This window comes from Amphimedon queenslandica, unplaced genomic scaffold (assembly GCF_000090795.2).
Source record: "Amphimedon queenslandica unplaced genomic scaffold, v1.1 AMPQUscaffold_12665, whole genome shotgun sequence".
NCBI classification, from domain to species: Eukaryota; Metazoa; Porifera; class Demospongiae; order Haplosclerida; family Niphatidae; genus Amphimedon; species Amphimedon queenslandica.
This window is the reverse complement of record NW_003547099.1, coordinates 12,182-25,337: the sequence shown is the minus strand read 5'-3', so window position 1 is coordinate 25,337 and position 13,156 is coordinate 12,182. Positions and strand designations below refer to the sequence as shown.

Below are 13,156 nucleotides of genomic sequence, written 5' to 3'. Positions count from 1 at the left end.
GTTTGCAGTACCTTCTTGTTTCCTTACTTTTTTCCCATTCAATCCTACTATTTTCCCATTTTTAATGTTTTTTATTTACTTGTTTCCATTCTTTTTTCTTAAATCAAGAAATTACATTCTGTTATGATTCTGTGGTTAGGTTAATTATATTCATGCTAATCACGTGCGCATAAATTAAAATGGCGTCAAACCACAAACCCACGCGGTGGCTACAGCTGGATTTTGTCTTCCATTTTGTTCTCTGTCCTCGCTTCTTTTTGAAACTACCTTTGTGGTCCTTGACCCAAGCCCAGAGGAGTGATGTAAAAGGCAACTTGAGCTGTTCTCTAGTTTAAGAGATTATCCGGTGTATAGAAGAAAGATGAAAGAAGAAGAAGAAGAAAAAGTCTGAAGAATTTTGTAGAAATTTAAATTTGGGCCTGTTTTGCAGAAATGCTCCCGCTACATTACAGTTCACTTTAAAGGTACCAGGAGAATCGCTCAGTGAAGGAGAGCTCATCTAAGCCATTTATAAGGCTGTACAACGTAAGATAAAAGAGATATAAGTGTTTGAAAATCATAAAAACGGACGCCATCTTGAAAAATCAACCTCAATCCTACATATAGGCTACCGCCTATATAATACAGAAAATTAAATCAGATATAAAGCACATCAGATATAAAGCTATGGTATAAAAAATAACTTGAAATTGTGTTATGTACATGTACAGTATTGTACATATACATGTACATGTACATACTGACAATTCAAATTCTGCTATTACATGAATATAATTTTTATAGGGTGATGATATCTCTGGAGGGAGTCTGTTTGAGCCAGAAGAGAAAGCAAAGCTTGTTGATATTGTTAGCATTCAGAGTCGTGAGATAGAGGCACTGAGAGAAGAAATAAGAGTATTATCACTTAAAGGAGGTCACATCCTACCACCAGCTCAACCACCAAACATGCTAGCTGGATCATTATAGACTTAAGAACTACTACATGTATATCCATGTACATGGTTATACACCCATTATTATAATACACAGAGAGGCATTACATGCACTGTAAAATTGTCCTTTATTTTGAACTTATTTTAAATGCAAGGTATCCTCTTAATTTGTTCATTGTGACCACATCCTCATACAGTATAACTATTTTGTCCCCATAGATACTAGAAACGGACCATTTCTAGTATTTATGCACTAAACTAGATCTGTATTCAATACTTCTTGATCATAAGCAGAGGATAACCAAACTAGGGCTGAACTTTAAGTTTAAGTTATGGTTTATCTGATTTTAAAATCGTTATCATTCAATCAGTAATAGTAATAAATTAAATTTTTACACAATTAAAAGTGCATGGCCAACAGTTATAGCTTTCTCTTCTTGCGATTGCTAGTAGGGAATACAGGAGGGACCTTCAGTGTAATATTGTACTGCTTGAGTCCTGAACTGACAGATTTATCTAATGACACACTGCAACCTAATACACGGAACATGCTCATCACTCTGTGAGAGGAAATTAAGAGAAAAAAATAATAATAATGACTAAAATCAATTCAATATTTTTACAAGCGCATATACCGCATACCATGAAATTTATGCAACAAAATTTTTTTGCAAATTTTGCAATTTTTTTTCCGTGGCAAAAATTAAAATTGCAAAATTCTGCAGCTCCATTGCCACGTGGAGCAGTTTGCAAGCTGTTCGTGAAAATTTATTTTATAAAATCTTAGAAATGCAGGAGTCGCAAAAGAAATTTGTCGTATAAATTTCATGGTATATGGTAATAGTTAAGAATGCATTCAACACAATAAAAGTTTTAAAATCCTCCTTCACACAAATTGATACAATAAATTACCATAACTGACTTGTTTGATGATATCTGAAGGTCTTTCTGAAGCACTGATGAATTGAGAGTATACCCAGAGAATCTTAGAGCAATAGCAAATAGATATGACATCACTTTATCTTTCATTTTACTACTGAAGGAGCCTTGAGCCCCTTTAGCTCCTGCCCTCCCTCCTCCTCCTCCTTCAGTGAACTTATCCAGTAAAGATGAGTGCATGAAATGAGGTATACTGGAACACTTCTGTAGACCTAAGAGGATCAAAAGCAAGTAAAGGAATGAGCAATGTGTGGAACAGTAGAAATATCTGTTAACCTCTTCATATTGCATTAGTTTGGTTTAATGCATACACCACAATAAATTTTTTTAGTACTGAATGAACCAAGCAACACACATACATTTTGTAAATCACCTTTTATCAAGGTCAAAACAATAATTAGGCTGAATGTGCACTTGCATTTGCTATTACAAGAGATCAATTATGTTTATTTTACAATAAAAACAACTAATAATAGTTTAGCAATACAAAAGAATTCTATAGCACAATAAAAAGCTAAAATTAAGTTAGAAACACTGACAACAAAGTGACAAATTTATTATTGCAAGCACACTGTTCACTTAACATATATCTCATAGTATCCAACAGGAACATCTTCATTACTAGTTCCCTCATCTCCACACACCCTCAGCTCAATATAATCAGTACTGGTAGTGTTACCATAGTCTCTGTGAAACCATGGGATACCAGGAACATTGCAACAAGGACTGACATAATAATTACAACCTTGGCCATCCCAAAATGGATTTGATATTTCAATCTGATTTGAGTTACCAGAATTACTTGATTCACAGAAATAGTGACTTCCAACAAAGTACGGCACTGAATGGCTATTATAAATTGAACAAGGACAGAGGTTGTTTTGCCGTGAAGCAATTAGCGTCCAGACATGATTACGTAAAGATCCACGAGTGATACTAACACCATCAACATAAGCACCATTAATATTACTATTAATCACAGCATCAGGTGAATTATACTTATATCCAGTAACTCTACCACATATCTGAGAATACCTAATACCATTAGATGGAAACTGAACTGAAGCACAGCTACCACCATTTGTTGCTGGTCTACCACAAGCTCTAACTCCTCCTGAATGGTACAGTCTAAACCCAGAAGGACAGTTCACTGTAGAGTCACTCATATCCAGATAGGCTAGTCTTGTCCATCCTTCTCCTGAACCACACAGCTCCTCCATATTACAGTATGCAGAATAAGTCGATCCATTATTTGAAGCTAAAGTATAATAATCTGATGGACTGCTAGGGAACTGGGTAAAGATTTGCTTGCAAGATATGGGAAACAAATTAGCTAGTAATGTCAACGTTTCTCTTGTTGTTGCCAGTATATCATCAACCACTCCAGCAGTAGAGGTACTGGTATCTTGTAGACTAGCAAGAGTATCGGTAACAGTAGTAAGAGTACTGGTAACAGTAACAAGTGTGCTGGTAATGCTAGCAAGATCTTGGGCTGATGTACGGGCAGTTTGCAGGATCTGTGAATCAATCTCAGTAAATTTAGGAATACTCAAGGTAACATTGGTATTCACTCTATGCACTACATCATTAGTCTGTTGCGTAAAGTTAGGGAAGCTCTCTCTAACATTATGCACCACATTGTCAGCCCATTGTGGAAAGGTCTTGGTAACATTAGTGTTAACTTTGTGTACCACATCATGAGCCCAGTGTGTAAAATTAGGAAAGGTCTCTCTGATATTATGCACCACATCATTAGACCACTGCGTAAAATTAGGTAAGCTCTCTCTAACATCTGTATTTACTTTGTGTGACACATCATTGGCCCATTTTGTGAAATTAGGGAAGCTCTCTTGATAGATAAGGCTATCTATCAATTCAGTGCAGTTACAAGACAAATCAGGACCAGGTGAGTCATCTTTGGCTGGTATCACAGCTATCACAGCTATTATCAAGCAAAGCATAATAACCAGTAGTGCTAGCATTAAACTTAAAAGTACAATCAGGACAACGACTGGCCATTCTGGTTTCTTGAAAGTACGCTTATCCTTTCCTGTATACTTAACCTGTGGTGTCCACTCATCCTTTGTTGTTGTTTCTGCTGCCTTTAATGGTTGTACATTTCTCTTTAAGTCGAGATCCACCAGTTCATATCCATGGATATCTTGAGTTGGTCCACGTGGTTGACCAGGAGGTGATCGATAATACACTTCATTGATAAACTTATCCATTGATCCTTTAGTCTACTAGTAGTCCTTAACAAAACACGATGTGTTTTTAACTTTCTGTTGTTGTTTGCTAATGCTTTTAAAAAGTTACCTTTATATTATAATGTATAATGCATGTGAATGACATGGTAATGAATGAGGCACGTCCATGAAGAATCACAATACATACAATGTATGACTATGTGAAAACTAGACTGCAACCCACACAAAACAAACAGTGGGGGAGCTGATAAAACAAAAAAATGGCCAAGCAAACAACTTCAATAATGGCTTTATATGTACAGCATTAAGAGACAAAACACTTGTGTACACAAGCATGTATAATTAATAAGGATGAAAGCATGTTGTAAAATAAATAATTTTCTCTTTACCATTTTGACTAAATCCCTGTACTGGTTTCTAGTGGGGGAATTCAAACATGATTATTTATTTGACTACATGCTTATCCAAGTTATGTGGTATTAATTTACCACCATTGGAAATACTCTCATGCATTTCTATTACAATTAGTAAAAACAACTAATTATAGTTTAGCAATACAAAAAATGTAGCAACTTCTATAGCACAATAAAAGCTAAAATGAACTTTAAAGAATCTGACATTAAAGTGACAAATTTATTATTGCAAGCACACTGTTCACTTAACATAAATCTCATAGTATCCAACAGGAACATCTTCATTACTAGTTCCTTGATCACCACACACCCTCAGCTCAATATAATCAGTGCTGGTAGTGTTACCATAGTCTCTGTGAAACCATGGGATACCAGGAGCTGAACAACAAGCTCTGTCATTATAACTACAACCTTGGCCATCCCAGAGTGGATATGATATGTCAATCTGATTTGAGTAACCAGAACTACTCGCGAATTCACAGAAATAGTGACTCCCAACAAAAGATGGCACTGAATAGCTACTAGAAGTTGAACAAGGACAGTAGTTTTCTTGCCATGAAGCAATTAGTGTCCAGACATGATTACGTAAAGATCCACGAGTGATACTAACACCATCAACATAAGTACTGTTAATATTACTATAACCATATATCACAGCATCGGGTGAATTATACTTATATCCAGTAACTCTACCACATATCTGAGAATACCTAATACCATTAGATGAAAACTGAACTGAAGCACAGCTACCACCATTTGTTGTTGGTCTACCACAAGCTCTAACTCCTCCTGAATAGTACAGTCTAAACCCAGAAGGACAGTTCACTGTAGAGTCACTCATATCCAGATAGGCTAGTCTTGTCCATCCTTCTCCTGAACCACACAGCTCCTCCATATTACAATATGCAGAATAAGTCGATCCATTATTTGAAGCTAAAGTATAATAATCTGATGGACTGCTAGGGAACTGGGTCAAAATTTGCTTGCAAGATACGGGAAATAGATTAGCTAGTACTGTCAATGTTTCTCTTGTTCTTGCCAATATATCATCAACCACTCCAGCAGTAGAGGTACTGGTATCTTGTAGACTAGCAAGAGTATCGGTAACAGTAGTAAGAGTACTGGTAACAGTAACAAGTGTGCTGGTAATGCTAGCAAGATCTTGGGCTGATGTACGGGCAGTTTGCAGGATCTGTGAATCAATCTCAGTAAATTTAGGAATACTCAAGGTAACATTAGTATTCACTCTATGCACTACATCATTAGTCTGTTGCATAAGGCTATCTTTAACATTATACACCACGTGATCAGACCATAGTGTAAAGTTAGGGAAGCTCTCTCTAACACTATGCACCACATCATCAGCCCATTGTGTAAAATTAGGAAAGCTCTCTTGATAAATAAGGTCATCAATCAATTCAGTGCAATTACAAGACAAATCAGGAGCAGATAAATCATCTTTGGCAGGTATCACTGCTATCACAGCTATTATCATGCAAAGCATAATGACCAGTAGTGCTAGCATTAAACTCAATAGTATAGTGAGGACAATGACTGGCTTGCTCCATGCTGGCTTCTTTGAAGCACGTGCATCTCTTTTTGCACGCTTATCCTTTGGCTTTGTTTTTATTGATTGTACATTTGTCTTTATGCTGAGATCTACCAGTTCATATCCATTAGCGTCTTGATGTGGTCCACGTGGTTGATCAGGAGGTGATCGATAATACACGTCATTGATGAACCTATCCATTGATCCTTTAGTTTACTGGCAGTCCTCAACAGTACTGTGCTTTTGTCTTAATGGCCACTCTCCTGATGTTTATTAAAATACACTTAGTATATGCACTATTAGTACTAAGGCAGAGTCATGCATGATGGAATAGGGAAATAACATCCATTAAGCATTCAATTACATGTATATATATTAATACACACATGAGCCCACACCAATAAACAGTGGGGGACCTGATAAAACAAAAATTGGCTAAGCAAACAAATTGGATCCATTTAATTTAATGGCTTTAGAAATAAACAAAATAATGTACAATTATGCTTGGATGTAGAATTGTGGGTGCCTATACCATTAGATTGGGTTAGTTAAGTTCTAAAGTTGTTCCAAATGCCATGTACTGTATTGTAGATTTGTAGTTCTACTCTTACTTACCCATCAGTAATGGTATTATGTTAATGACACATGTCTGATGCTTACCAAATCGCTGGACAGTCTTAGGTGAAGATTTATACAGAGTAATGAGATAGTCACAATAGAATAGCATGGACACCAGCTCAACAGGTCTGACAGTACTAGAACTGGCCATAGAAAAATTAGTGAGAAGAAACTGAGACCTAAGTTGTAAAGAAAAAATTTGTGATGTAAAGAAATAATGATAATACTACAATCTATAATTACATGTACAACAGTGGTTCGTGGTACATAAATGCATAAAAGCTAATTGCGTACAATGTTCTGTTTCATGCATACCTTTCCTCTTCTTTAACTAAAGTGCCAGAAAGTGTTGTCTTCCCTTCAATCAGTGATGTAGCAGTTGATTTCAATAGCTTCATCTCTTCTGTACTAATCACTAATAGAGAGAAGGAGAGAGTGAGTGAGAGAGAGATAGAGAGAAAATAATGTTAAGTGATAGGTAGAAGTGAATTAGGTATAGAGTGAGGGAGAGAGATGAGTGGGTGAACTAACTGAGCTCTGTTTATTATTATTATAACAAAAAATTGTTTTCTTTTATAATACAACAAGTTTTAATGTAATTTTTCTAAGTGGGTCCAACCCCCACAAATAAAAAGGAACAAAAATAAAACAACAAACATGCAATAATAATAACATAAAAGCACAAAATACCTTATAGCGAGTTTATTTTGAGGATAATAATTTTCGCGAATGGCCTGTATCCGGAAGTTCACCGAATTAATTTTGGCGAATTGCCACTTTTCTGCCATCTTGTACCATATTAAATTGATTTTCAAGGAATTTAATTTTGCAAATCTTCAAAAATCTGCGAAATTTGTTATCCTCAAAACAAACCCACTATACAATACTGTAATGCATTGATCAAAAGCACTAACTCACAGTCATTAAGTAGATATACTTCATCAGGAGTTGCAGCATCAGTATTACACACTGGCAGGTAAGGATTAGTCTGTACTGTCTGCTCAGGAACATCATCTAACATTGAATACAATAATACACAGAAATGAAATAAATAGTAATGGAGTAATTAAAGGAGCTACTTTAGAGTGACTTTTAATTGCAGGTACTAAATTTTGCGATTTTAGCATGAGGAGATTTTGCTGGTATTAAAAATTGCGATTAAGTAATTATTACTAATAGTTATATGGCATCATGATGTCATTATTAATAATTGCGCGTATTAATAATTGCAATTTTAACCCAAATGCAAAATTCGCAATTAATAGTACCCGTATTTAAAAGTAACCTTAAGGTACATACTGTACTGATGTACATGTACACATTGGTCTTCTTGATAAGTTAATAATTCACTAAAAATAATATCTACCGTTTACACATTATGTGCTCTGGCTATAATGACGGGGACATTAATTTTGTGATATGGACCATAGTACCGTACACATGTATAGTGGGAAATTTTTGAGGATAATAAATTTCGCGAATTTCGCAGATTTTTTTATGATTCGCGAAATTAAATTCCTTGAAAATCAATTTAATACGGTACAAGATGGCAGATTAGTGGAAATTCGCGAAAATTAATTCCGCAAATTTCCAGATACAGGTCATTTGCAAAATTTATTATCCTCGAAAAAAAACCGCTATACGGTACATGTAGATGTTTGCAAATAATGATTCAGACATGAAGTTCAACTAAATTTAATTTTCCAAATAGTTCTTGTTAACAATAAATTAATACAATCCTCCTATAATAGTAGGTACAACTTAATTCCTACCATACCTAGTTCGTTCATAGTCTTATCCATTTCAGTCTCAATATGACTCACAGCAGGTGCTAGTGTCTCCTCCAGTCTCAGTGAGTCTATATGGTTCCTCTTAGCTGCTGACCACGCTTTCTTTGCCCGAGAGCTACCGAATGACATCATCACTTTCTCAAGACCCTCAGAATACTCTTCCTTGGATATGGCCTTACGCTTGGAGGGATTAGGATCAGTCACTGGAGTATCAGTTTTACCTGTAGAGATCAAGCACATAAAGAGTCATGTATCAATACCATTGCTTGCCTGTTATCCATGTACATGTACAAATTCATGGGCAGGAGGCCATCACTCAAAATAATTTGTTACTTGGCATGGCCTTGAACTTCTACATAGCATAAGGACATCAATATGTATCAAAAGATGTAATAAAAATTGGGGGTCATTTTAAAGCCATTTTTTGAAAAAATATAGCCTTGGGCATTTTTCAGAAATTGGCTCATTTTTTTAAAATGGCAGTAACTTGAAAAGTTGAAGTCAGAATCAGCTCAAACTTGCTATGTAGCAAAAGGACATCAATATGTATCAAAAAAACATAATAAAAATTAGGGGTAATTTCAGAGCCATTTTTTGGAAAAAACCATGGGCTATAGCCTTGGGCATTTTTCAGAAATTGGCTCATTTTTTTAAAATGGCAGTAACTTGAAAAGTTGAAGTCAGAATCAGCTCAAACTTGCTATGTAGCAAAAGGACATCAATATGTATCAAAAAAACATAATAAAAATTAGGGGTAATTTCAGAGCCATTTTTTGGAAAAAACCATGGGCTATAGCCTTGGGCATTTTTCAGAAATTGGCTCATATTTTTTAAACGGCAGTAACTCAAAAAGTTGAAGTCTGAATCAGCTCAAACTTGTTATGTAGCATAAGGACTCAATATGTATCAGAAAACATAATAAAAATTGGGGGTGATTTCAGAGCCATTTTTTGGAAAAAAACATGGGCCTGTATAGAATATACAAACATTAATAGATATATGTATTCTACTGATGGCTGGCTACAGAGTCTACCATACCTTTGATATAAGGTGTCATATGAAATATATCAGTATTATGTAACTCCATAGTACCAGTCTCTTTATCAAGAACACCAACCATATACCTACATGTAAGCATTAAATACTAAATTATATCAGTTTGTAACTCACAGAGTCTTAATTTAAAAAGATTATTAATATAGTTAATTAAAAGCTGGTAAAATCTAAGCGCGGCTACTAATTACACATAGAAACACTAAAGGTCTTTTCACACTAACACAGTTTTGAAGCTTTTTGATGCACTTTGTTGATACAATCCACCACTGGAGGTGAAATGAGAGTGGTGTGCATTAATTAGAAACCACCCTACATGTAGTGTGAATACAATTAATACAAATCAATGTGCATTACTTTTGCCAGTGTGGAAAGGTCTTTAATTAAATAGTCTTGTCATATCATTTGCTGAAAGGGGTGTGGCAAGATTATAAATGATATCATCTCTCACTTTCTAAAAGGGAAGGTGTTCATGGTTCCCTCAGTCTCGTAATTGGTACCAATGTATGTCATGTGGTCCGTCTTTGTAACCAGTGTCCTCCTCTTCATACCTTTCTCTTGGTAAAGGGAATGCTTTGCTTTGACATCTGAACAGGAATCAAGTCGACCATTAGAGAATGATACTATAAAGACAGAAGGATAGAAAATAATACATGCACTATCAATAAAAAACAAACATACAAAAACAAGGCTTACATAAAGAAATGGGCTCTCCCTTATCTGCCTCTTTAATAGTGACATGAGTGACCTCTCGAGTTACCTCCATCAAATTCGATAATTATTAACACGTGATGACACGTAACGTGACGTGTGACAAGAGAATAGTAAAGTGGGCGTTGAGCCAGTAACCAAACTCGCCCCTTCTCATTTCTTTTAGGTCATTTGGCTGAAAAGTTGAAGTTTTTTTCTGGTAATGGCTGGAATGCAACGTGAGGTACAGCCATAACTTTTAGACATGTGTTATACATGAGCCAATTCTTTAATACATCATGTCCATTTTAAATTTCTCTGATCCAACGTCTTGAATCATAGGGAGTAAGTCATTTTTACTTATTGACTAAATTTATGTATTTTAATCTGTCTTCTATGATAATTTGAACTGTCATTTATATCATGCAACAGTTTGTAAGTCAATATTATTTCACTAAAATTTATTTTAAATCTTGCTTCCTCTCATATGCTCTATAAATTGACAATAATTCAACAAAAGTTTGTAAGTTATAATGTGCACTACTTACATTAAATTATAAAATTTTCTTTTCTCTTAAATTTTTTTCTCTTGTTTAAATTTTAACTCTTTCTTCATCAATTTTTTGAAATAGCGAGTAAGTCAAAATGTCATGATTTTTGTTTATACAATTATTTGTATTTTTTTCTTGGTTATGTGTATTTTTAGAGAGTAAGTCATTTATTGTGTATCATGCAAAATATTTATCTTTCTTTTTGATTTGATCAACAACCATTATCCCTAGTTTGTAAGTCCAAATTTATGGATATTATATACACTTACCTTTATTTTTTTCTCTCTGCTTCAACTGTCAGATTGTAAGTTAAATGTGTTTATTATTTTGTTTTTATTTAACTGTTTTTCTCAATGATTTAATTTACATCATAATAGGCAGTAAGTGAAAATGTCAAAAATGTGCTTTAGTTATCTTTTATTTGGAACCAACTAACAATTATTACACTTGCTGCAAAATAGAAAGTGAGTCAATATGTCAAAATGAAAATAATGTTAACTTTTATATTTTTATTTATTTTTCTCTCTGATGTAATCAACAATATGATTTACTACACAATAGATAGTGAGTCATTATAATTATTATACTTATTTTTTATCTTATCTTCTTCTTTTTATCATACCATAGATTGTAAGCCATAATGTGAATTATTGGATTTTAAAAATATATCTTTTTCTATTTTTTGCTAAATTGATTAATTTTGAACTTTTTAAAACACAATAGTTTGTAAGTCTTAATTACTATGCATATTTATTGTTTAATCTCTTTTTCTCAATACCAACGGAACTGGTGTTTTTGTCACACTACAGAGAGTAAGTCATGTATTATTGTTTTAATAGAGTATAATGGTTCTTATACCTTTAATTTGTGTTTCTTTATGATCCAATTAATGATATTTAAACTATGACACAACAGAGAGTAAGTCATATTGTGTATTATTATTGGTTGCATTTATAAATTATTCTGTCTTTCTCTACAAATCAATGATACTTGAACTGTTATTTTTATTACACAATAGCCAGTAAGTCATAATGTGTATTATTGGTTGCATTTATAAATTATTCTGTCTTTCTCTACCAATCAATGATACTTGAACTATTATTTTTATTACACAATAGGGAGTAAGTCATAATGTGTATTATTGGTTACATTTTATAATTTAATCTGTCTTTCTCTACCAATCAATGATACTTGAACTGTTATTTTTATTACACAATAGCCAGTAAGTCATAATGTGTATTATTGGTTGCATTTATAAATTATTCTGTCTTTCTCTACCAATCAATGATACTTGAACTATTATTTTTATTACACAATAGGGAGTAAGTCATAATGTGTATTATTGGTTGCATTTATAAATTATTCTGTCTTTCTCTACCAATCAATGATACTTGAACTGTTATTTTTATTACACAATAGCCAGTAAGTCATAATGTGTATTATTGGTTGCATTTATAAATTATTCTGTCTTTCTCTACCAATCAACGATACTTGAACTATTATTTTTATTACACAATAGACAGTAAGTCAAAATGTGTATTATTGGTCGCATTTATAAATTATTCTGTCTTTCTCTACCAATCAACAATACTTGAACTATTATTTTTATTACACAATAGACAGTAAGTCATAATGTGTATTATTGGTTACATTTTATAAATTATTCTGTCTTTCTCTACAAATCAATGATACTTAAACTATTATTTTTATTACCCAACAGGAGGTAAGTCATAATGTGTATTATTGGTTGCATTTATAAATTATTCTGTCTTTCTCTACCAATCAACGATACTTGAACTATTATTTTTATTACACAATAGCTAGTAAGTCAAAATGTGTATTATTGGTTGCATTTATAAATTATTCTGTCTTTCTCTACCAATCAATGATACTTGAACTATTATTTTTATTACACAATAGGGAGTAAGTCATAATGTGTATTATTGGTTACATTTTATAATTTAATCTGTCTTTCTCTACCAATCAATGATACTTAAACTATTATTTTTATTACCCAACAGGAGGTAAGTCATAATGTGTATTATTGGTTGCATTTATAAATTATTCTGTCTTTCTCTACCAATCAACGATACTTGAACTATTATTTTTATTACACAATAGCTAGTAAGTCAAAATGTGTATTATTGGTTGCATTTATAAATTATTCTGTCTTTCTCTACCAATCAATGATACTTGAACTATTATTTTTATTACACAATAGGGAGTAAGTCATAATGTGTATTATTGGTTACATTTTATAATTTAATCTGTCTTTCTCTACCAATCAATGATACTTGAACTGTTATTTTTATTACACAATAGGCAGTAAGTCATAATGTGTATTATTGGTTGCATTTATAAATTATTCTGTCTTTCTCTACCAATCAATGATACTTGAACTATTATTTTTATTA

At 33.3% G+C, this 13,156-nt stretch overlaps 2 protein-coding genes and 2 long non-coding RNA genes across 6 annotated transcripts in view; 3 read left to right on the top strand and 1 right to left on the bottom strand.

The window, feature by feature from the left end:
* Positions 1-966, top strand: part of LOC100640088 (cilia- and flagella-associated protein 44-like) — a 5,983-nt gene extending 5,017 nt beyond the window's left edge. Inside the window, exon 8 of the mRNA XM_020003405.1 lies at positions 803-966. Within this exon, the coding sequence (XP_019858964.1) occupies positions 803-966 (164 nt within the window). The remainder of the gene's footprint in view (positions 1-802) is intronic.
* Positions 967-1,266: 300 nt separating this feature from the next.
* LOC100639960 (DNA-directed RNA polymerase I subunit RPA49-like) lies at positions 1,267-10,293 on the bottom strand. Of its 3 annotated transcripts, XM_020003407.1 has the most exons (10): positions 9,953-10,039; positions 9,859-9,909; positions 9,726-9,813; positions 9,487-9,572; positions 8,436-8,669; positions 7,577-7,672; positions 6,974-7,073; positions 6,701-6,837; positions 1,855-2,083; positions 1,267-1,492 (listed from the first exon to the last, which is right to left on the bottom strand). In XM_020003407.1, exons 4-10 carry the CDS (start codon positions 9,566-9,568, stop codon positions 1,354-1,356), a joined length of 1,017 nt encoding a protein of 338 aa, XP_019858966.1. In that variant the 5' UTR covers positions 9,569-9,572; positions 9,726-9,813; positions 9,859-9,909; positions 9,953-10,039; the 3' UTR covers positions 1,267-1,353. The 3 variants fall into 3 exon arrangements, with proteins under 3 accessions (XP_019858966.1, XP_003390295.2, XP_019858967.1); XM_003390247.3 differs by lacking the exons at positions 9,726-9,813; positions 9,859-9,909 and adding an exon at positions 10,198-10,293 and having other exon boundaries at positions 9,953-10,124; XM_020003408.1 differs by lacking the exon at positions 9,726-9,813.
* A 21-nt stretch (positions 10,294-10,314) lies between these two features.
* LOC109587172 (uncharacterized) lies at positions 10,315-10,708 on the top strand. Its single transcript, XR_002187429.1, has 3 exons — positions 10,315-10,435; positions 10,534-10,536; positions 10,624-10,708. It is a non-coding gene; the product is annotated as an uncharacterized LOC109587172 (long non-coding RNA).
* A 279-nt stretch (positions 10,709-10,987) lies between these two features.
* Positions 10,988-11,653, top strand: LOC109587171 (uncharacterized). Its single transcript, XR_002187428.1, has 4 exons — positions 10,988-11,046; positions 11,120-11,206; positions 11,304-11,306; positions 11,370-11,653. It is a non-coding gene; the product is annotated as an uncharacterized LOC109587171 (long non-coding RNA).
* The last annotated feature ends 1,503 nt before the right edge of the window (positions 11,654-13,156 follow it).